Source organism: Heteronotia binoei, chromosome 15 (assembly GCF_032191835.1).
Source record: "Heteronotia binoei isolate CCM8104 ecotype False Entrance Well chromosome 15, APGP_CSIRO_Hbin_v1, whole genome shotgun sequence".
In the NCBI taxonomy this organism is placed as follows: domain Eukaryota; kingdom Metazoa; phylum Chordata; class Lepidosauria; order Squamata; family Gekkonidae; genus Heteronotia; species Heteronotia binoei.
Window position 1 is genome coordinate 6,527,635 of NC_083237.1, and position 20,673 is coordinate 6,548,307.

The 20,673-nt window shown below is 50.2% G+C and overlaps 2 protein-coding genes across 2 annotated transcripts in view; one reads left to right on the forward strand and one right to left on the reverse strand.

Moving 5' to 3' along the window:
- LOC132583743 (dehydrogenase/reductase SDR family member 4-like) overlaps positions 1 to 20,673 on the forward strand; it is a 206,255-nt gene that overhangs the window by 81,093 nt on the left and 104,489 nt on the right. The gene's annotated exons all lie outside the window — the stretch shown is intronic.
- CARMIL3 (capping protein regulator and myosin 1 linker 3) overlaps positions 1 to 20,673 on the reverse strand; it is an 80,642-nt gene that overhangs the window by 26,026 nt on the left and 33,943 nt on the right. The window contains exons 18-28 of the mRNA XM_060256513.1: positions 18,669 to 18,750; positions 18,489 to 18,585; positions 17,513 to 17,567; positions 14,662 to 14,834; positions 12,833 to 12,901; positions 10,018 to 10,111; positions 8,574 to 8,672; positions 6,956 to 7,084; positions 2,950 to 3,063; positions 1,458 to 1,633; positions 1,162 to 1,249 (exon numbers count right to left, since the gene is read on the reverse strand). Coding sequence (XP_060112496.1) covers positions 1,162 to 1,249; positions 1,458 to 1,633; positions 2,950 to 3,063; positions 6,956 to 7,084; positions 8,574 to 8,672; positions 10,018 to 10,111; positions 12,833 to 12,901; positions 14,662 to 14,834; positions 17,513 to 17,567; positions 18,489 to 18,585; positions 18,669 to 18,750 — 1,176 coding nt within the window. The remainder of the gene's footprint in view (positions 1 to 1,161; positions 1,250 to 1,457; positions 1,634 to 2,949; positions 3,064 to 6,955; positions 7,085 to 8,573; positions 8,673 to 10,017; positions 10,112 to 12,832; positions 12,902 to 14,661; positions 14,835 to 17,512; positions 17,568 to 18,488; positions 18,586 to 18,668; positions 18,751 to 20,673) is intronic.

Consider the following 20,673-nt stretch of genomic DNA (forward strand, 5'->3'; position numbering starts at 1 on the left):
ATGGTTAAAAGATCCACCCACTCCTACAGAGGATTGTGCTTTGCTTCTTTCAGGAAGAGGGTTTCTCCTGACTGTTGTGGCGTATCAGTTCCGCATTTCATATTGGAGGAACCTCCCGTGGTTTTTTAATTCATTTCCAGAATGAGGGATGACAGCTACCCATTCCAGCATGTGAGATAACCACACCCTCTTTGCTAACTTTAGATGCGTGGGCGTAAAGTTATGGATTACTCAGCGGTAATGTGAAGCCACGTGCTGGGGGAATGCTTCCTTGGTAATTTGGGTTGCTTGTTTCATAGAATCATAGAAGAGTTGGAAGGGACCTCCAGGGTCATCTAGTCCAACCCCCTGAACAATGAAGGAAACTCACAAACACCTCCCCCTAAATTCACAGGAGCTTCATTGCTGTCAGATGGCCATCTAGCCTCTGTTTAAAAACCTCCAAGGAAGGAGAGCCCACCACCTCCCGAGGAAGCCTGTTCCACTGAGGAATCGTTCTAATGGTCAGGAAGTTCTTCCTAATGTTGAGCCGGAAACTCTTTTGATTTAATTTCAACCCGTTGGTTCTGGTCCTACCTTTTGGGGTCACAGAAAACAATTCCACACCATCCTCTAGATGACAGCCCTTCAAGTACTTGAAAATGGTGATCCTATCACCTCTCAGCCGCCTCCTCTCCAGGCTAAACATCCCCGGCTCCTTCAACCTTTCCTCATGGGACTTGGTCTCCAGACCCCTCACCATCTTCGTCACCCTCTGGACCCGTTCCAGCTTGTCTAGATCCTTCTTAAAATGTGGTGTCCAAAACTGTTTTATTCCAGGAGAAAGACATGGCTGTAAGAGTTTCCGGCTCAACATTAGGAAGAACTTCCTGACAATTAGAACGGTTCCTCAGTGGAACAGGCTTCCTCAGGAGGTGGTGGGCTCTCTTTCCTTTTTTAAACAGAGGCTAGATGGCCATCTGACAGCAATGTGGATCCTGTGAATTTGAAGGGGGGGGCCCTGTATTTGTGAATTTCCTGCATTGGACTAGATGACCCTGGAAGATCCTTCCAACTATGATTCTAAACCTAAAAATTAGGTTCCGCGAGTTCGCCTAGGGTGAAACCCAAACCCCAGGATTCTGAAGCAGGAGCTATTGGCTGTTCTCAGAGGCTTCTCACCAGGTCCTTGTGAGCGTGGTAGAGTTCCTGTAGCAGTTCTTCCACAATGGTGTTAGTGAGATACGTCACGACAGAGAGCTTCACCTCGCTGGGCAGGGGAGAGAAGCCAAGACGGTCAAAGGTTAAGCAGACATAAACCTTCCCATCGTGTTCCTTTGCCCACAAGGGATCCTTTCTCCACAGCCCTGGGCCCCGCCCAAGGCACGGTCTGGCGCTATCCTTGGTCCACATCTCCCGTTTGCGTGGACCACCACCCCCTCCTCCCACGCTCCTGTCCACACTCCGCCTTTTCTCACTTCAGTTTGTTCTGAATATCCTGGCCTGCCTGCTCTAGCAGAGCTCCCCTGATGAAGTTTCGGGGGACAGTGACGCGCTCCGAAACGGCCGCCAACATCTTGTTATGCTCCTCGGCGGCCCGGACAGCGCGTGGGCACAGCTCCTGGGTGAGGGCAACCATCGACTCCAGGATCACCTGGTGAGGACAGAAGCAGCAGGTCACGCAGGAGAAGGGCATGACGCAGAAACCCGTGGCCCAACACCTGTGTGTAGGTCCACATGAGGGCCTTCCCCAAGAATCAAACATATCGTGCTCCTGGTGTGCTACCTGTCCCCCGCATTTCCCACAATGCTGTGCAGGTATTTAAGTTATTCATTGCATGGCTTTCTCACCAAGACTCAAGGCCAATTACAGCATGCAGAGAGAGGGGCAAAATATCATGAAGAAGAAGAACATAAGAGAAGCCATGTTGGATCAGGCCATAAGAACATAAGAGAAGCCATGTTGGATCAGGCCAATGGCCCCTCCAGTCCAACACTCTGTGCCACACAGCGGCCAAAAAACCCCAGGTGCCATCAGGAGGTCCATCAGTGGGGCCAGGACACTAGAAGCCCTCCCACTGTTGCCCCCCCCAAGCACCAAGAATGCAGAGCATCTCTGCCCCAGACATAAGAACAGAAGAGAAGCCATGTTGGAACAGGCCAATGGCCCATCCAGTCCAACACTCTGTGTCACACAGTGGCCAATATATATATATATATATACACACACACTGTGGCTAATAGCCACTGATGGACCTCTGCTCCATATTTTTATCCAATCCCCTCTTAAAGCCAGCTATGCTTGTAGCCGCCACCACCTCCTGTGGCAGTGAATTCCACATGTTAATCACCCTTTGGGTGAAGAAGGACTTCCTTTTATCCGTTTTAACCCGACTGCTCAGAAGAAGATGATGGCGATGATGATGGATTTATACCCCGCCCTTCACTCTGAATCTCAGCGTCTTAGAGCGGCTCACAAACTCACAATCCCTTTTACCTTCCTCCCCCACAACAGACACCCTGTGAGGTGGGTGGGACTGAGAGGGCTCTCACACCCACTATACCAGGGGTGGCCAAACTCGTTTAATGTCAGAGCTGCATAGAATAAATGCAAGACATGAGCGTCAGATGTTTGAGAACTGCAAGCCGCCCTGAGCCTGCTCCGGCGGGGAGGGCGGGATATAAATAAAATGATGATGAAGACAGTCAAGGCAGGCAGGCAAGCAAATAGACTGGGGGAGTGAGAAGTGGAAAGAAAGCAGCTTTAACTTTAAATGCATTCTCCAAGCTGCCACCTGACTTGGCTTGGCGAGGCGATTTAAAGAGAGAAATGCCTTCTCCACGTTGGCAGATGGGGCAGTGGGTGCTTCGAGAGCCATACAACATGTGTGAAAGAGCCACGGTTTGGCCACCCTTGCCACACTGGAAAGAGGAAGAGGGTACCCACCCGCTCCCCCCCCCCCATGTTACCTGCAGCTCTTTGTCCACGGCCTTTGAAACCTCGCTGGCCACTGACTCCAGCTTGTGGCGGACCGGCCCATCGCTGGCTAATATGTGCCCGAGCTCATACAGACTGGGGAAGAGCTGGGGGAGAGAACAGAATGCAAAGAGGGTTAGCGGTGACATAATTAAGTTAACGCTGAATGTACAGTCCCGTTGGATCAGACCAATAGTCCATCTAGTCCACCACGAACTGAACCGTAATTACCCTAGGCTTAGTGTGGCGGTTTCCCTCCGTCGTCACGCTAGTCGCTATTGATAGGCTTATCCTCCATGAATCTATCTAATCCCCTTTTAAAGCTGTTTATCCCTGTGGCCATCACGGCATCCTTTGGCAGCAAAGTCTACACTTTAAGCACTCTCTGTGTAAATTAGTATTTCCTTTTGTCTGTCCTGAACCTACTGCCCAGCGGTTTCAACGGAAGGAAGACAAATGGATGGAGGAAGGCAGAGGTGAAAAGAAAGCAACTTTAAAGGCATTCCCCAAGCCGCTGGCTGACTTGGCCTGGAGAAGAAGAAGACCACAGATTTATACCCCGCCCTTCTCTCTGAATCAGAGTCTCAGAGCGGCTTACAAACTCCTTTACCTTCCTCCCCCACAGCAGACACCTTGTGAGGTGGGTGCGGCTGAGAGAGCTCTTACAGCAGCTGCCCATTTAAGGACAACTATGAGAGCTATGGCTGACCCAAGGGCCATTCCAGCAGCTGCAAGTGGAGGAGTGGGGAATCAAACCTGGTTCTCCCAGATAGCACTTAACCACTTAGCAAGAGCTCTGGCTGACCCAAGGCCATTCCAGCAGCTCCAAGTGGAGGAGTGGGGAATCAAACCCAGTTCTCCCAGCTAAGAGTCTGCACACTTAACTGCTTAGCAAGAGCTCTGGCTGACCCAAGGTCATTCCAGCAGGTGCAAGTGGAGGAGGGGGGAATCAAACCCAGTTCTCCCAGATAAGAGTCCATGCACTTAACCACTTAGCAAGAGCTCTGGCTGACCCAAGGCCATCCCAGCAGGTGCAAGTGGAGGAGTGGGGAATCAAACCCAGTTCTCCCAGCTAAGAGTCTGCACACTTAACTGCTTAGCAAGAGCTCTGGCTGACCCAAGGTCATTCCAGCAGGTGCAAGTGGAGGAGGGGGGAATCAAACCCAGTTCTCCCAGTTAAGAGTCCGCACATTTAACCCCTACTCCAAACTGGCTCTCTACACCAACCTGAGAAGTGATTTAAAGAGAGAATTGTCTTCTCCAAGCTGGCTGACAGGGCAGTGGGGGCTTGGCAAAACCCCTGGTGGCTGGCTGGCTGCCCGCTCTCCTAATCCAGGGATTGTTATGCACCTGCACCTCCTATTCAATGGTCAAGGTAGGTGGGGAGGAGGAGGGGGAACCGTCAGAAAGGTCCAGGAGCTGTGCTGCTGTGAGCTCTTGCTGAACCTGAGGTCTAGCGACAAGCCGTTGAGTTCGTCGATGTGCAACGCGGGTTGGACCCCCAGCCCGACTCTCATTCATGCATCCCATTGGACGACTCTCCTTAGATAGCGTTTCATTGGTCAATGCGGCTCAGGGGCGCCACTCAACCCGATGAGGTGCGTCTGCCTTCCCGCCTGGGCTGTTTCCCCAACTGGACGCGGGAAAACGGCACGGGAGCAAAGATAAGCCTCTCCTCCCCTCGCGAGTTGCAACGAGCAATGGAGCATTCTCTGAGGCGAGTCCCCCAACAGTATGTGCGACGGAGAATCAGGCTGGGGATTCGCATCACACGTGCCATGTAGACAAGCCCTTGTAACGGGGGTGTCAAACATGCGGCCAAATCAGGTCTCCAGAGGGCTCCCGCCAGGCCCCCCGAGCAACTGGCTGTCCTCTGCTTCCTTCTCCCTCTCGTTTGCTTCCTTCTGCATCTCAGCTTGCTTTGCCAGGCTTGCTCAATCGCACAGGAGCTACGGAGCAAAACCTTGATTTTCTCCATCGGTTGAGGCTCCTCTCCATCCTGGTCTGTTAGGATGGGAGGGAAAGAGCCAGAGCTTCCTTTACCCAGTTCCCTGGGTGCCATGGGAGAAATACAAAGGAAGCACCTTTAAGACCAATAAGTGCTAACGTTTTAAGCATGTTTTAATTTTTTTTTTTAAATCTTTAGTTGTGTTTGTCTGTGTCCTTTAAAAAGTTTATATCTCTGCTTTTGTTGTTGTTCAGTTGCACAGTCTTTGCGACCCCATGGACAAAGTCACACCAGGCCCTCCTGTCTTCCACCATCCTCCAAAGTCTGCTCAAATTTGTGTTTGTTACATCAGTAACACTGTCCAGCCATCTTCTCTTTTGCCATCCCCTTCTTCTTTTGCCTTCTGTCTTTCCCAGCATTGGGGTCTTCTCCGGGGAGTGCTCCCTTCTCATTGGGTGGCCCAAGTATCTGAGCTTCAGCTTCAGCATCTGACCTTCCAGTGAACAGTCTGGGTTGATTTCCCTTAGGACTGGCTGGTTGGATCTTCTTGCAGTCCAAGGGACTCTCAAGAGTCTTCTCCAGAGAGTGCTCCCTTCTCATTGGGTGGCCAAAGTATTTGAGCTTCAGCTTCAGCATCTGACCTTCCAGGGAACAGTCTGGGTTGATTTCCCTTAGGACTGGCTGGTTGGATCTTCTTGCAGTCCAAGGGACTCTCAAGAGTCTTCTCCAGGGAGTGCTCCCTTCTCAAGCCTGATCCTCATCAGATCTCGGAAGCTAAGCAGGGAAGGATGGTGGATCAGCGGTAGAGCATCTGCTTGGTAAGCAGAAGGTCCCAGGTTCAATCCCCGGCCTCTCCAACTAAAGAGGGTCCAGGCAAGTAGGCGTGAAAAACCTCCGCTGGAGACCCTGGAGAGCCGCTGCCAGTCTGAGTAGACAAGATTGACTTTGATGGACCCAGGGTCTGATTCAGTAGAAGGCAGCTTCCTATGTTCATACATACATGTTCTCAGCCTTTTCTAGGAGAGGGATGGTGGCTCAGTGGTGGAGCATCTGCCTGTTAAGTGGAAGGTCCCAGGTTCAATCCCCGGCATCTCCAACTAAAAAGGATCCAGGCAAGTAAGTGAGAAAAACCTCAGCTGGAGACCCTGGAGAGCCACTGCCAGTCTGAGTAGACAATACTGACTTTGATGAACCCAGGGTCTGATTCAGTAGAAGGCAGCTTCATATGTTCACCAGGAATGAAGGCAACTTTAAGGAAGGGATGGTGGCTCAGTGGTAGAGCATCTGCTTGGGAAGCAGAAGGTCCCAGGTTCAATCCCCGGCATCTCCAACTAAAAAGGATCCAGGCAAGTAAGCGTGAAAACAGCAGCTTGCCTGACCCAGGGAAATGCTGACTGACGCTTTAGGGTCTGTCAGCAATTTTCCTCCAGGCCAGCTTGGCCAGGATCCAGGCAAGTAAGTGTGAAAAACCTCAGCTTGAGACCCTGGAGAGCCACTGCCAGTCTGAGTAAACAAGACTGACTTTGATGGACCAAGAGTCTGATTCAGTATAAAAAGAACAAGAAGATATTGGATTTATACCCTGCCCATACTCTGAATCTCAGAGCGGCTCACAATCTCTTCTACCTCCTCCCACCACAACAGACACCCCGTGAGGTAGGCGGGGCTGAGAAAGTTCTCACAGCAGCTGCCCTTTCAAGGACAACTCCTACAAGGGCTATGGCTGACCCAAGGCTGTTCCAGCAGCTGCGAGGGAAGGAGTGGGGAATCAAACCCGGTTCTCCCAGATAAGAGTCCGCACACTTCACCACCACACCAAACTGGCTCTCCCATATGGCAGCTTCATACGTTCATATATATATGTTCAGGGCTGACTCTGGCAAGTTACTTGGATGGGAGACCTCCTTGGAATACCAGCAGTCAGGAAGGCAGGGGCAGGCTTTATTCAGCCACCTCCCTGAACGTTCTCCCGGCCCCCAGTAGGGGTCAGTCACCAGGCGCACACACACAAAATACGAAAATGCCAAGAAGGAGGAAAGAGGTTGTCTCACCGCCCGTGAATTCTTGGCTTCCTTCATGAGCTCCCGGGCGTATTGCACCTCCTCCTGGATGCTGTCAGCCGAACAGCTTCGGAGCACTCGCACTTCCTCTTGGACTCTCACGCACAAGCGGCTCATCATCTGGGGGGAGGAAGGACACAGAGCCATTAACTCAGGGCCAAGTCCCAGACTCCCCATCACCCCGCCCCGGGCTGGCAAATCCCACGGCTCCTGCACCATTCGGCATCTTGTTTCCATCTCCAGATGGAGAGGGCAGGTGTGACGCCATGAAGTGGGGTCTTTTTGTAGCTCCTTTGTGTTTTAGGCCACGCCCCCCTGCTGCAGCCAATCCTCTTCGAGCTCGCAGTAGGGCCTGTACGAAGAGCCCTCTACGCTCTTGGGGGATTGGCTACATGAGGGGGTGTGTGGCCTAATATGCAAAGGAGCCCCTGCTAAAACTCCAAGCTCTTGGAGGATTGGCTACATCAGGGGGCGTGGCCTAATATGCAAAGGAGCCCCTGCTAGAATTCCAAGCTCTTAGAGGATTGGCTACAGCAGGGGGCGTGGCCTAATATGCAAAGGAGCCCCTGCTAAAATTCCAAGCTCTTGGAGGATTGGCTACATCAGGGGCATGGCCTAATATGCAAAGGAGCCCCTGCTAGAATTCCAAGCTCTTGGAGGATTGGCTACAGCAGGGGGCGTGGCCTAATATGCAAAGGAGCCCCTGCTAGAATTCCAAGCTCTTGGAGGATTGGCTACATCAGGGGGCGTGGCCTAATATGCAAAGGAGCCCCTGCTAGAATTCCAAGCTCTTGGAGGTTTGGCTACATCAGGGGGGCATGGCCTAATATGCAAAGAAGCTCCTGCTAGAATGCCAAACTCTTGGAGGATTGGCTACATCAGGGGGGCGTGGCCTAATATGCAAAGGAGCCCCTGATAGAATTCCAAGCTCTTGGAGGATTGGCTACATCAGGGGTGCGTGGCCTAATATGCAAAGGAGCCCCTGCTAGAATTCCAAGTTCTTGGAGGATTGGCTACATCAGGGGGGCGTGGCCTAATATTCTAAGGAGCCCCTGCTAGAATTCCAAGCTCTTGGAGGATTGGCTACATCAGGGGGCGTGGCCTAATATGCAAAGGAGCCCCTACTAGAATTCCAAACTCTTGGGGGATTGGCTACATCAGGGGTATGTGGCCTAATATGCAAAGGAGCCCCTGCTAGAATTCCAAGCTCTTGGAGGATTGGCTACATCAGGGGGCATGGCCTAATATTCAAAGTAGCCCCTACTAGAATTCCAAACTCTTGGGGGATTGGCTACATCAGGGGTGTGTGGCCTAATATACAAAGGAGCCACTGCTAGAATTCCAAGCTCTTGGAGGATTGGCTACATCAGGGGGGCATGGCCTAATATTCAAAGGAGCCCCTACTAGAATTCCAAACTCTTGGGGGATTGGCTACATCAGGGGTGTGTGGCCTAATATACAAAGGAGCCACTGCTAGAATTCCAAGCTCTTGGAGGATTGGCTACATCAGGGGGGCATGGCCTAATATGCAAAGGAGCTCCTGTTATAAAAAGAGCCCTGGGAAGAGGGAGATGCCGAAGGGGTTGTACGGGGAGATGGGAACGTTTACTTGCTCGGCGCTATTGGTGACGATTCCCTGGTGGAGGCGGAAGGCTTGGTCCTGCGGGAACTTCTGCGAGTGGTTGTTCCTGAGGAGACACCACTGGATCTGAGGCGGAGGGGGAAGATGGGAAAGATACGGAGAGATGTTATGGCTCCCTGTGACCCCCTGCACAGGGCACACCAGGCAACGGACCTCCCGCATCATCCTTCACCCCCAATTCTCTCAAAGTCCAACTGCCAGCACTGCCTGGTTCAGGAGTGGGGCAGAGTGGGGCCTGGAAGTCTGCAGGCTAACTAAGAAGGGAACCCAACTATTGGTCCTAGCCGCTAAGAAGAAGAAGGATATCGGATTTGTATCCCGACTTTCACTCCGAATCTCAGAGTCTCAGCAGCCTCTAATCTCCTTTCCCTTCCTCCCCCACAACAGACACCCTGTGAGGTGGGTGGGGCTGAGAGGGCTCTCACAGCAGCTGCCCTTTCAAGCACAACTTCTGCAATAGCTCTGGCTGACCCAAGGCCATCCCAGCAGGTACAAGTGGAGGAGTGGGGAATCGAACCCGGTTCTCCCAGATAAGAGCGTGCACTTAACCACTACACCAAGCTGGCTCTCGCAGAAGTATGACTTGCTATTTTGGGAGGCAGCTTTAGAGGTCCTCGTCCAAGTTACCAGTTTATTATTTTGATAATAATAAACTGGTTAAGCAAAAGTTTGGTTAATGCTGAGTGTTCTCTAAGGAAAAATCCTGGTCTACAATGCGTATAAAGATTCCACTGTTACCTCCTCTCACTAGCCTAAGGTCTCCTTAAGAGCTAATATCCCCCCAAATTTCAGGAGACCCGACACTTGAGTAACAATCTGAAATGTCAGCTTCTTCTGAATGATTTGGATCCCAAAATTACTAAATTTCTTGCGGAAGTCCTCAAAGTTCAAGAAAATTTTAGATAGTATTGTTTTATTGTATATAACCTTCATATGGAATTTTATGTCTGCTAGATCTTATATACTACAACAAGATGTTTTATTAATTTTTTGACTGTCAATATGCCAATAAAGGTCTATGTATGTATGTACATATATTAGGAGGCCTCCAATACTGGTAACAAGAAGAAGACTGCAGATTTATACCCCGACGTTCTCTCTGAATCAGACTCAGAGCGGCTTACAATCTCCTATATCTTCTCCCCCAAAGACAGACACCCTGTGAGGTGGGTGGGGCTGAGAGAGCTCCGACAGAAGCTCCCCTTTCAAGGACAACTCCTGCGAGAGCTCTGGCTGACCCAAGGCCATTCCAGCAGGTGCAAGTGGAGGAGTGGGGAATCAAACCCGGTTCTCCCAGAGAAAAGTTTGCGCACTTAACCACGACTCCAAACTGGCTGACACCCAGCGGGTTTTAGCAACATTCCTTTGGGTCAGCAGAAACCGGGCAAGCGTAGGGGTGGCCAGGACTCACCTTTTGCCACACTTCGTCTGTCCGCTCGGGAGCATTGCGATAGGCTGCAATGATGTCGCTCATGGGGAAGGACATGAACTTGAGGGTATAGTTGCTGCAGGGAAGAGGCAGAAACGAGAGGCCGGATCAAAGACAATCCCTTGGACATGGCTGCAGCTGCTTCTATAAGTGGAGCAGGAGGCCCAAGAGTAAAGGGTAAAGATAGCCTAATGGCCCATTATGTAAGGAAAGCTGTCCTTGGTGGGAGCAGTGAAGAACATAAGAACATAAGTGAAGCCATGTTGGATCAGGCCAATGGCCCATCCAGTCCAACACTCTGTGGCACACAGTGGCCAATGTGTGTGTGTGTGTGTGTGTATATACACACACACACACACGTATATACTGCGGCTAATAGCCACTGATGGACCTCTGCTCCATATTTTCATCCAATCCCCTCTTAAAACTGGCTATGCTTGTAGCTGCCACCACCATCTGTGGCAGTGAATTCCACGTTCATCACCCTTTGGGCGAAGAAGGACTTCCTTTGATCCGTTCGAACCCGACTGCTCAGCAATTTCATCGCATGCCCACGAGTTCTTGTATTGTGAGAAAGGGAGAAAAGGACTTCTTTCTCTCTCTGGTGGGGAAAAGAGACCTCTTACCCCTCTTGCTGCCTGAATTCCTCGCTCCATGGGAAATCAAGTTTTCGAATGCCCGTTTCCACACTTTTTGGGGTGGGGAGCAATTTGGAACAAAGTTAAGTTCCCCTCCGCCCACCTCTCTGCCCCAAATTACCCTATACCAGAAATTGTCCTTCATCTCAAGGATCCACTGGGCTATCAGAGCACATAATGTTCTGTAATGAATCCTTCGGGTTGTGCAATCCACTTTGTAGTTTGCTTTCGGAGATTCAGATACACACCTTGTCGCCTCTAGTTAACAGGAGCGGGAGGAGAAAGCCATGATCCGAAACAGCACTGGTTTAAAATATCCAGAGATAAGCCTCCAGACATGGAGGGGAAAGGATCCCCTAGTGCTGACCAAAGATTACTGACTATAAGGGCACTCTGTAAGACAAATGTCTCTCTCCCACTGCTCTGAAAATAAATCCCATAGAAAACAAGGATAAAACCTGATACACTTATGGATGCAATGTTCGACAGACAGACAGAAGAAGATGATGATGATACTGGATCTATACCCCACCCTTCACTCTGAATCTCAGAATTTCAGAGTAGCTCACAATTTCACAGTCTTCTTTACCTTCCTCCCCAACAACAGAGAAAAAGTAGAGGAAAGTTGTAGAGAAAAAGTGAGGAAAGCTAAAGCTCAGTATGAGCGATTCCTCAGTGGAGGTGCTGGGCTCTCCTTCCTTGGAGGTTTTGAAACAGAGGCTAGATGGCCATCTGACAGCGATGAAGATCCTGTGAGTTTAGGGGGAAGTGTTTCCTGTTTGTGAGTGTTTCTGCATTGTGTTTGTGAGTTTCCTGCATTGTGCCGGGGGTTGGACTAGATGATCCTGGAGGTCCCTTCCAACTCTATGATTCTGTGATTCTATTCTATGAACAGACACTCTGTGAGGTAGGTGGGGCTGAGAGTGCTCTTACACAGCAGCTGCCCTTTCAAGAACAGCTCCTACGAGAGCTATGGCTGACCCAAGGCCATGCTAGCAGGTGCAAGTGGAGGAGTGGGGAATCAAACCCGGTTCTCCCAGATAAGAGTCGGTGCACTTAACCACTTAGCAAGAGCTCTGGCTGACCCAAGGCCATTCCAGCAGGTGCAAGTGGAGGAGTGGGGAATCAAACCCGGATCTCCCAGATAAGAATCTGTGCACTTAACCACTTAGCAAGAGCTCTGGCTGACTCAAGGCCATTCCAGCAGGTGCAAGTGGAGGAGTGGGGAATCAAACCCGGTTCTCCCAGATAAGAGTCGGTGCACTTAACCACTTAGCAAGAGCTATGGCTGACCCAAGGCCATTCCAGCAGCTGCAAGTGGAGGAGTGGGGAATCAAACCCGGTTCTCCCAGATAAGAGTCTGTGCACTTAACCACTTAGCAAGAGCTATGGCTGACCCAAGGCCATTCCAGCAGCTGCAAGTGGAGGAGTGGGGCATCAAACCCGGTTTTCCCAGATAAGAGTCCATGCACTTAACCACTTAGCAAGAGCTATGGCTGACCCAAGGCCATTCCAGCAGCTGCAAGTGGAGGAGTGGGGCATCTAACCCGGTTTTCCCAGATAAGAGTCCATGCACTTAACCACTTAGCAAGAGCTATGGCTGACCCAAGGCCATTCCAGCAGCTGCAAGTGGAGGAGTGGGGAATCAAACCTGGTTCTCCCAAATAAGAGTCTGTGCACTTAACCACTTAGCAAGAGCTCTGGCTGACCCAAGGCCATTCCAGCAGTTGCAAGTGGAGGAGTGGGGCATCAAACCCGGTTCTCCCAGAGAAGAGTCCACGCACTTAACCACTTAGCAAGAGCTATGGCTGACTTAAGGTCATTCCAGCAGGTGCATGTGAAGGAGTGGGGAATCAAACCCAGTTCTCCCATAGAAGAGTCCGCACACTTCACCACTACACCAAACTGGCTCTCTGAACCGTCAAGCCCACCACATTCTCTTTAATAGCCCGGTCCATCTCTATCAACCCAAGAGAGGGACGTCATTGGTCAACCCAATCAACGCGTCAGCACCCCAGATTGCCGCGTAGTTTCCACGCTCGCTCTTAAAAGCCTCGGAAATTATTCCCTTTCCGTCACCAAACAGTCCGCATGTTTCACCCAAAAAATGTTGCAGGTTGCAATGATGTCCATCGAGGAACACCTCTCAAATCACTCACTTCTCCAAAGCCCGGGCAATGTCTTGGAAGCCTTGCGCGGTTGTGTTGTTCCTGTCCCAGGAGATACTCCTAGAAAGCAGAAAGAGGCACACTGCATGCAGTCATCCCTTCCCAGTCACTAGCGGGGAAACGCTCACCGTGGGCAGAGACGCAACGACCCCTCAAGCGCCAACACCGTCACTGCGTGTACGCCGCGTGCTTTTTGCACTGGTGTGCTCAAGTAAGGGATACTGGCTGTTTTGTCTCATGACACGTGCGAAACCCGTTTCCCATGACATTTTAATGTATTTTTTTCCTAATGGTAAAACTAGAATGATGTTTATAATGCATCTTACATGTTAAAAAGTAAATCAGGTGGATAGGAACACCCCTAGGAAAGACGCGTCCTCGGTTTAACCGAGACTTGCAAGCAACAGGGCAAAACGGACAGCATGTATTGTCTCATTCTCCCTTTCTGACATGTGACTGTTTTATTGGTTTCCCGCACAAACGCTATCCAGACCAAACGTTCTTTCGATTTGTGAATGTCACTGTTTTGCCGTTGGATCCTAACTCTGCACCCCTTGGCATTCCTAACCACTGCCCACCCTCTATATGTAGCTCCGCTCACTGTTCCCCATTCCATTGTCTGATGAAGTACGCATGCGTACGAAAGCTTACGTTCTGAATAAAACTTTCTTGGTCTTAAAGGAGCTACTGGACTCCTACTTTGCACGTCCACCATTACTGCACTGGCCTCACCACAAAGATTCTGGGAACTGACGTCGGAGGGAAATATGGCACTTGAATTCTGGGAGCCCCAAATCCCTCTGCCTTTTGTGACAGCCTGACAGTGTCCTATTCCTTTAAGGAGGCTTGGAACTGTCAGGGATTGAGTCATCCTTGACTACAGGTGGTACATTGTCGTCAGGTGTAGGCCACTTAACCAGTTTGCATTGTGATTGGCTAAGACCACTAGAAATACAGTAGCCAGCTACCAGCTCACTGTGGGTTAGGGAAAGAACGATACTAGCGTGGCATACTGTCTGGATGATGGATAGTGGAGTGATGACTTTGGACTGTGTAGTGACTATTCTCTTGGACTCTGTATTTGTACCTCTGCCTGGCTCTACTTGTGTGTAAGAACATAAGAGAAGCCATGTTGGATCAGGCCAATGGCCCATCCAGTCCAACACTCTGTGTCACACAGTGGCCAAAAATTTTATATACACACACACACTGTGGCTAATAGCCACTGATGGACCTCTGCTCCATATTTTTATCTAAACCCCTCTTGAAGGTGGCTATGCTTGTGGCCGCCGCCACCTCCTGTGGCAGTGAATTCCACATGTTGATCACCCTTTGGGTGAAGAAGGACTTCCTTTTATCCGTTTTAACCTGTCTGCTCAGCAATTTCATCGAATGCCCGCGAGTTCTTGTATTGTGAGAAAGGGAGAAAAGGACTTCTTTCTCTGCTTTCTCCATCCCATGCATTATCTTGTCAACCTCTATCATGTCACCCCGCAGTCGATGTTTCTCCAAGCTAAAGAGTCCCAAGCGTTTCAACCTTCCTTCATAGGGAAAGTGTTCCAGCCCTTTGTGTATGACCCTTGGGACTGCCTACTGACTCTGTTACCTGCCTGAACCCAATACCGTTTGTTTCACCTGCTGTCTGTTTCGAGTGTCTTCCTTGGGACTGCTCCCTGTGACTGGTGAGTCTAGTGGTCACTGCTTCTACATCTCTGACACAGCCCACTTAGCTCCCTCGCCCCATAATTTGGGCACCGGACAGGTATATTTATGAGAACTTATGCTGGGGGTGAACTGCAGGGAAAAGCGGTCCCCCTCACCTGAGCGTGCTGTTGATCTGCAGGGCTTTGGACAGCATCTTGGCCCCGATGTCCTCCATGCCGTTGCCGCTCAGGTCCACCTTGGTCAAGCACGTGTTACTACCCAGAGCGTTGATGAGGATGCTGGTGCGGGTTTTCAGCCGGGAATCAGCAACCGAGAAAGTCTGCAGGCACTTTGGTAGGGGAAAGGACAGAGGACTGAGTCTGGGTTCAAAATCCTTGACAGATCCACTGCTATTTCGACCACATAGACCGGGGGGCAGGGAACGTTGGCTCTCCAGATGTTTTTTTGCCTGCAACTCCCATCAGCCCCAGCCATTGGCCATGCTGGCTGGGGCTGATGGGAGTTGTAGGCAAAAAAACATCCGGAGAGCCAACATTCCCTACCCGATAGACAAACCACAACCCTGGCTTTGGCACTCTCAGAAAATTCACACACTAGGTTTGCCAAGTCCAATTCAAGAAATATCTGGGGACTTTGGGGGTGGAGCCAGAAGACATTGGGGGTGGAGCCAAGATCAAGGCTGTGACAAGCATAATTGAACTCCAAGGGAGTTCTGGCCATCACATTTAAAGGGACAGCACACCTTTTAGAATGCCTTCCTTCCATAGAAAATAATGAAGGATAGGGGCACCTTTTTGGGGAGCTCATAGAATTGGACCCCCTGGTCCAATCCTTTTGAAACTTGGGAGGTATTTTGGGGAGAGGCACTAGATGCTATACGGAAAATTTGGCACCTCTACCTCAAAATACAGCCTTCCCAGAGCCCCTGACACCCGCAGATCAATTCCCCATCATTCCCTATAGAAATCGTTCCTGGAGGTGCATAATGGCTGTGGGGGTGGAGCTTCCCCCGCCGGCCAGCTGGCTGGGGGAGGGGGGAAGCCTGTAAAACCAGGGGATCCCCCGCTGGGACCTGGGGATTGGGAAGCCTATCACACACACACCCCTCCCTTTCATTTTTCCAGCATGCTGCGACTGGCTGAATCCAGACAGAAATGAGGATGTCATTTTTTAAAAATAGCATTATAAAAAATAAAGATAACACGAACGATTTTTAAAATAGAAACTTTTAAAACTATGAGCAACATCTATAACACAGAATAGGTAATCCGTCGTTTTTAATACAACTGCATAAATTCAAAATATTTATCATTTCCAAAGGAGCTTGCAGCCTGTTGTCATGTGGTCTAATTTCTCTATTATGGGTGACCATTTGTTATAAATTTAAGGTATTCCTGTTATGGGTCTGCTTGGGAGATACTTGCAGCGATCTTATCCATAGTAGCAGTCCCAAATAATTGAGTACCATTGAGTAATACTAGGGAAATCTGTAGATTTCCATTTTCATGCTATACATCAGGGGTGGCCAACGGTAGCTCTCCAGATGTTTTTTCCCTACAACTCCCATCGGCATGGCCAGTGTCTGGGGCTGATGGGAGTTGTAGGCAAAAAAACATCTGGAGAGCTACCGTTAGCCACCCCTGATGTTTTGGCAATGGCAGGAGTGCAATTCTAGCAGGAGCTCCTTTGCATCTCAGGCCACACCTCCCTGATGTAGCCAATCCTCCAAGAGTTTACAAAAAAGAGCCTTGTAAGCTCTTGCAGGATTGGCTACATCAGGGGGTGTGGCTTAATATGCAAAGGAGCTCCTGCTAGAATTCCACCCCTGGGCAGCGGTCAATAATATTAAAATTAAGTCGTTCCAGATATCATCATCATCATCATCATCATCATCATCATTTTATTTATATCCCGCCCTCCCCGCCAAAGCAGGCTCAGGGCGGCTAACAACACAAATCAATACACTCATTGTACAATATATATAAACAAGACTAATTTAACAGTTTAATTAAAATTCTATTAAAATTCTAAAACGATAAAATTAATATTAATAAGCTGGTGCTATTTTCCCTGCAGCCACTGTGGCCGGACCTGCCTGTCCCGCATTGGTCTTGTCAGCCACCAGCGAGCCTGCAGCAGACGTGGACTATTGCACCCTTCTTAAATCTTCGTTCGCGAAGCCAAGCCGAGAGAGAGATTGTACAGATGGTAAGTTTACTTAGCAGTCTCTCTCTTTAGTCGGTGAAGGCCATTCGAAAAAGGATGGTCTTGCAGGCCCTGCGGAACTGTTCAAAATCCCGCAGGGCCCGCATTTCTTCCAGAAGCTGGTTCCAGAGGTGTGGAGCCACAGCAGAGAAGGCCCGAGCGCGGGTACTCTGTAGTTTTACCTCTTTCGGCCCGGGAATAGTCAGCAGGTTCTCCCCGGCTGACCTCAGTGCTCTCTGGGGTTCGTATGGGGAGAGACGGTCCCTAAGGTAGGCAGGTCCTCAGCCATATAGGGCTATGAGGAATATTGATATGTTGCCAATTGTTTAATAAAACTGTATCTGGGTTCTCTGGAATCGTATATCAGTTTCTTAATTTCCCGCAGAATTTGGCTCCAGTATCCTGTCTCACACAGTGGCCAACCAGTTGCCATGAATGGCCAACAGAGGCCAAGGCCTTCCCCTGAGGCTGCTTCCTAGAGCTGCTATTCAAAGGTTTACTGCCCCTGGACAAGGAAGCTTCCCTCAGTTATCATGGCTGGTCACCACCGAGAGACCTGTTGTGGCTTGCCTCCTCTGTATAATTTAAAATTGAAACTGTTTTCTTTTAACACTACTCCTTTTGGTGAGGTGTGCTCTTCTGAAGTTCAAGCCAAACGGTTTAAAGCCCTCATCATTCAAAACTAGTCACACACCCCTCCCAAGTCTCCTCAGACTCAGGTTCCTTTATAAAACGTAATTTCCCTCCCTCCCCTCCCTACACAGCCAACAAAACTCCATATCATGTGGCAATAAGACCTACACAGTCTTCTTCTTGAATGAGCTGCACGATCTTCTGCAGTATTTCCTCCAAGGTCCTGGGAAGAGACAGAACGGAATGCATCATACTGAACCAGTTAGAAGAAGATGATGATATTGGATTTATATCCCACGCTCCACTCGGAATCTCAGAGCAGTTCACAATCTCCTTTAGCTTCCTCCCCCACAACAGACAGCTAAGACAGCTCTCCCAGAAGCTGCCCTTTCAAGGACAACCTCTGCCAGAGCTATGGCTGACCCAAGGCCATTCCAGCAGCTGCAAGTGGAGAAGTGGGGAATCAAACCCAGTTCTCCCAGACATGAGTCCGCACACTTAACCACTCTACACCAAACTGGGAATTCAACATAATTGGCAGCAGGGTGAGAGGGAGAGATCTGCAGACCAGATCTGGTGTTCTATTCATCTGGTACATTTTTATTGCATTCTTCTTGCAAGGGGCTTTGGATGGCCTTCATTCTCATTTTCTCCACACAACAACACTGCAAGAAAGGTGTCATGGACCAGTCAGGAGAGGAAGAGGTGATGATGATATTGGATTTATATCCCACCCTCCATTCTGAATCTCAGAGTCTCAGAGCAGCTCACAATTTCCTTTTCCTTCCTCCCCCACAACAGGCACCCTGTGAGGTAGGTGGGGCTGAGAGAGCTCTCCCAGAAGCTACCCTTTCAAGGACAGCTCTGCGAGAGCTATGGCTGACCCAAGGCCATTCCAGCAGGTGCAAGCAGAGGAGTAGGGAATCACTTAGCCACTACACCAAACTGGAGAGGACAGCTCTGAAGCAGCAGAAGCCAGCAAACAAGAACAGGAGCTGCAGGCTTGTCAGAGTACACAACCAACAGCTGATGCAGAGCCGCCAGCACAATCCAGCTGGAGGAGACCCAGGTTCTCCCTCTTTGGCACAGCCTTAGTAGCAAGGGATCTTTCATGATCACACGACCCAGGACGGGACCGGCTCACCGGGATTTGACATTGAAGTTCTTGCCCAGCCAGAGGTGCTTCAGTGATTTGTTCTTGCCCAAGGCCGGGACCAGGGTCAGCAAGTCCGCGTCAAAGCCTGGAGGGAAGAAAAGACCACATCAGCTGCGATGGCGATGCAAGGACAGAAGCCGAGCGGTGCCGCAGGATGTGCCGACTCACCGTTGTCAGAAAGATCCAGACTGCTCAAGGCGCTAATGCCAGGAAGTTGCTCTTGAAGGACCTGGGCCCCAGGGGAACGCAGCTAAGGGGAGAAAAGAAAGGAACACAGGGGCAGGGGATAAGTACAGTGTGAAATGAGGAAAGAGGCCTATTAAATATTGGTCTGTAGCTGAAAGCTCTCTGAGGGAAATGCCTCAGCCCTCAAACTTTCCCATGTGAGCTGCTGAGATAGAAGAAAGGCCCCATCCTGATGGAACCACAGCGTGATGCCAGCACAGGAGAAGAAGCAGGACGAGGCCTCAGTCTCCGGAATTGTTTTGTATCCTCAATACTCTTTTGCTAGGAGATAGGCTTGCCAACCCCCAGGTGGGGGCAGGGGATTCCCCATTTTGAAGGCCCTCCTCCCACTTCAGGGTCATCAGAAAGCAGGGGTGGGGGAGGAGGGAGGGAAATGTCTCCATTGTTCCCTGTAAAGATCGATTCCCATAGGGTATAATGGAGAATTGATCTGCTGGTATCTGGGAGAATTGATCTGCGGGTATCTGGGAGAGCCAGTTTGGTGTAGTGGTTAAGTGCGCGGACTCTTATCTGGGAGAACCGGGTTTGATTCCCCACTCCTCCACTTGCACCTGCTGGCATGGCCTTGGGTCAGCCATAGCTCTTGCTAAGTGGTTAAGTGCGTGGACTCTTATATGGGAGAACCGGGTTTGATTCCCCACTCCTCCACTTGCACCTGCTGGAATGGCCTTGGGTCAGCCATAGCTCTTGTTAAGTGGTTAAGTGTGTGGACTCTTATATGGGAGAACCGGGTTTGATTCCCCACTCCTCCACTTGCACCTGCTGCAATGGCCTTGGGTCAGCCATAGCTCTTGCTAAGTGGTTAAGTGTGTGGACTCTTATCTGGGAGAACCGGGTTTGATTCTCCACTCCTCCACTTGCACCTGCTGGAATGGCCTTGGGTTAGCCATAGCTCTGGCAGAGGCTGTCCTTGAAAGGGCAGCTGCTGTGAGAGCCCTCTAAGCCCCACCTACCTCACAGGGTGTCTGTTGTGGCGGGAGAAGATATAGGAGATTGTAAGCCGCTCTGAGTCTCTGATTCAGAGAGAAGGGCAGGGTATAAATCTGCAATTCTTCTTTAAGGTAGAGGCACCAAATTTTCAGCATATCATCCAGTACCTTTCCCCCAAAATACCCTGCAAGTTTCAAAAAGATTGCACCGGGGGATCCAATTCTGTGAGCCCCCAAAGTAGGTGCCCCTATCAATCATTATTTACAATGGAGGGAAGGCATTGAAAAGGTGCGTTCAATATTAAAAGTTCAATTCTGCTTGTCAATCTTGTCCTTGGTTCCACCCCCAAAGTCTCCTGGCTCCACCCCCAAAGTCTCCTGTCTCCACCCCCAAAGTCCCCAGGTATTTATTGAATTGTACCTAGCAACCCTACTAAGAGAGCAAGGACAACCCACTCAGAAACCACAAACGGGAACCGTGGAAGAAGCTTTCTCCTGCTTTTAAGGGAGGGGGCGGATTTAGGGTTTGCCGTTTTATTCCTGGTTGCACAGTGAAAATGTGTTCAGCTATTATAGTAAGTCACCTTGGGGCACAAGGAAAGGCGGCCAAGAAACATTTAAATAAATAATTTAAAAAGCTGGCCCAGTACTAGGGTTGCCAAGTCCAATTCAAGAAATATCTGGGGACTTTGGGGGTGGAGCCAGGAGACTTTGGGGGTGGAGCCAGGAACAAGAATGTGGCAAGCATGACTGAACTCCAAAGGGAGTTCTGGCCATCACATTTAAAGGGACCACACACCTTTTCAATGCATTCCCTCCATTGGAAATAATGAAGGACAGGGGCACCTTCTTTGGGGGCTCACAGAACTGGACCCCCCGGTCCAATCTTTTTGAAACTTCAGAGGAGTGGGGGCGTGGGGTTGAAGAGAGGCACAGGATGCTATCCTGCAAATCTGGTGCATTTGCCTCAAAAAACAGGCCCCCCAAAGCCTCAGATA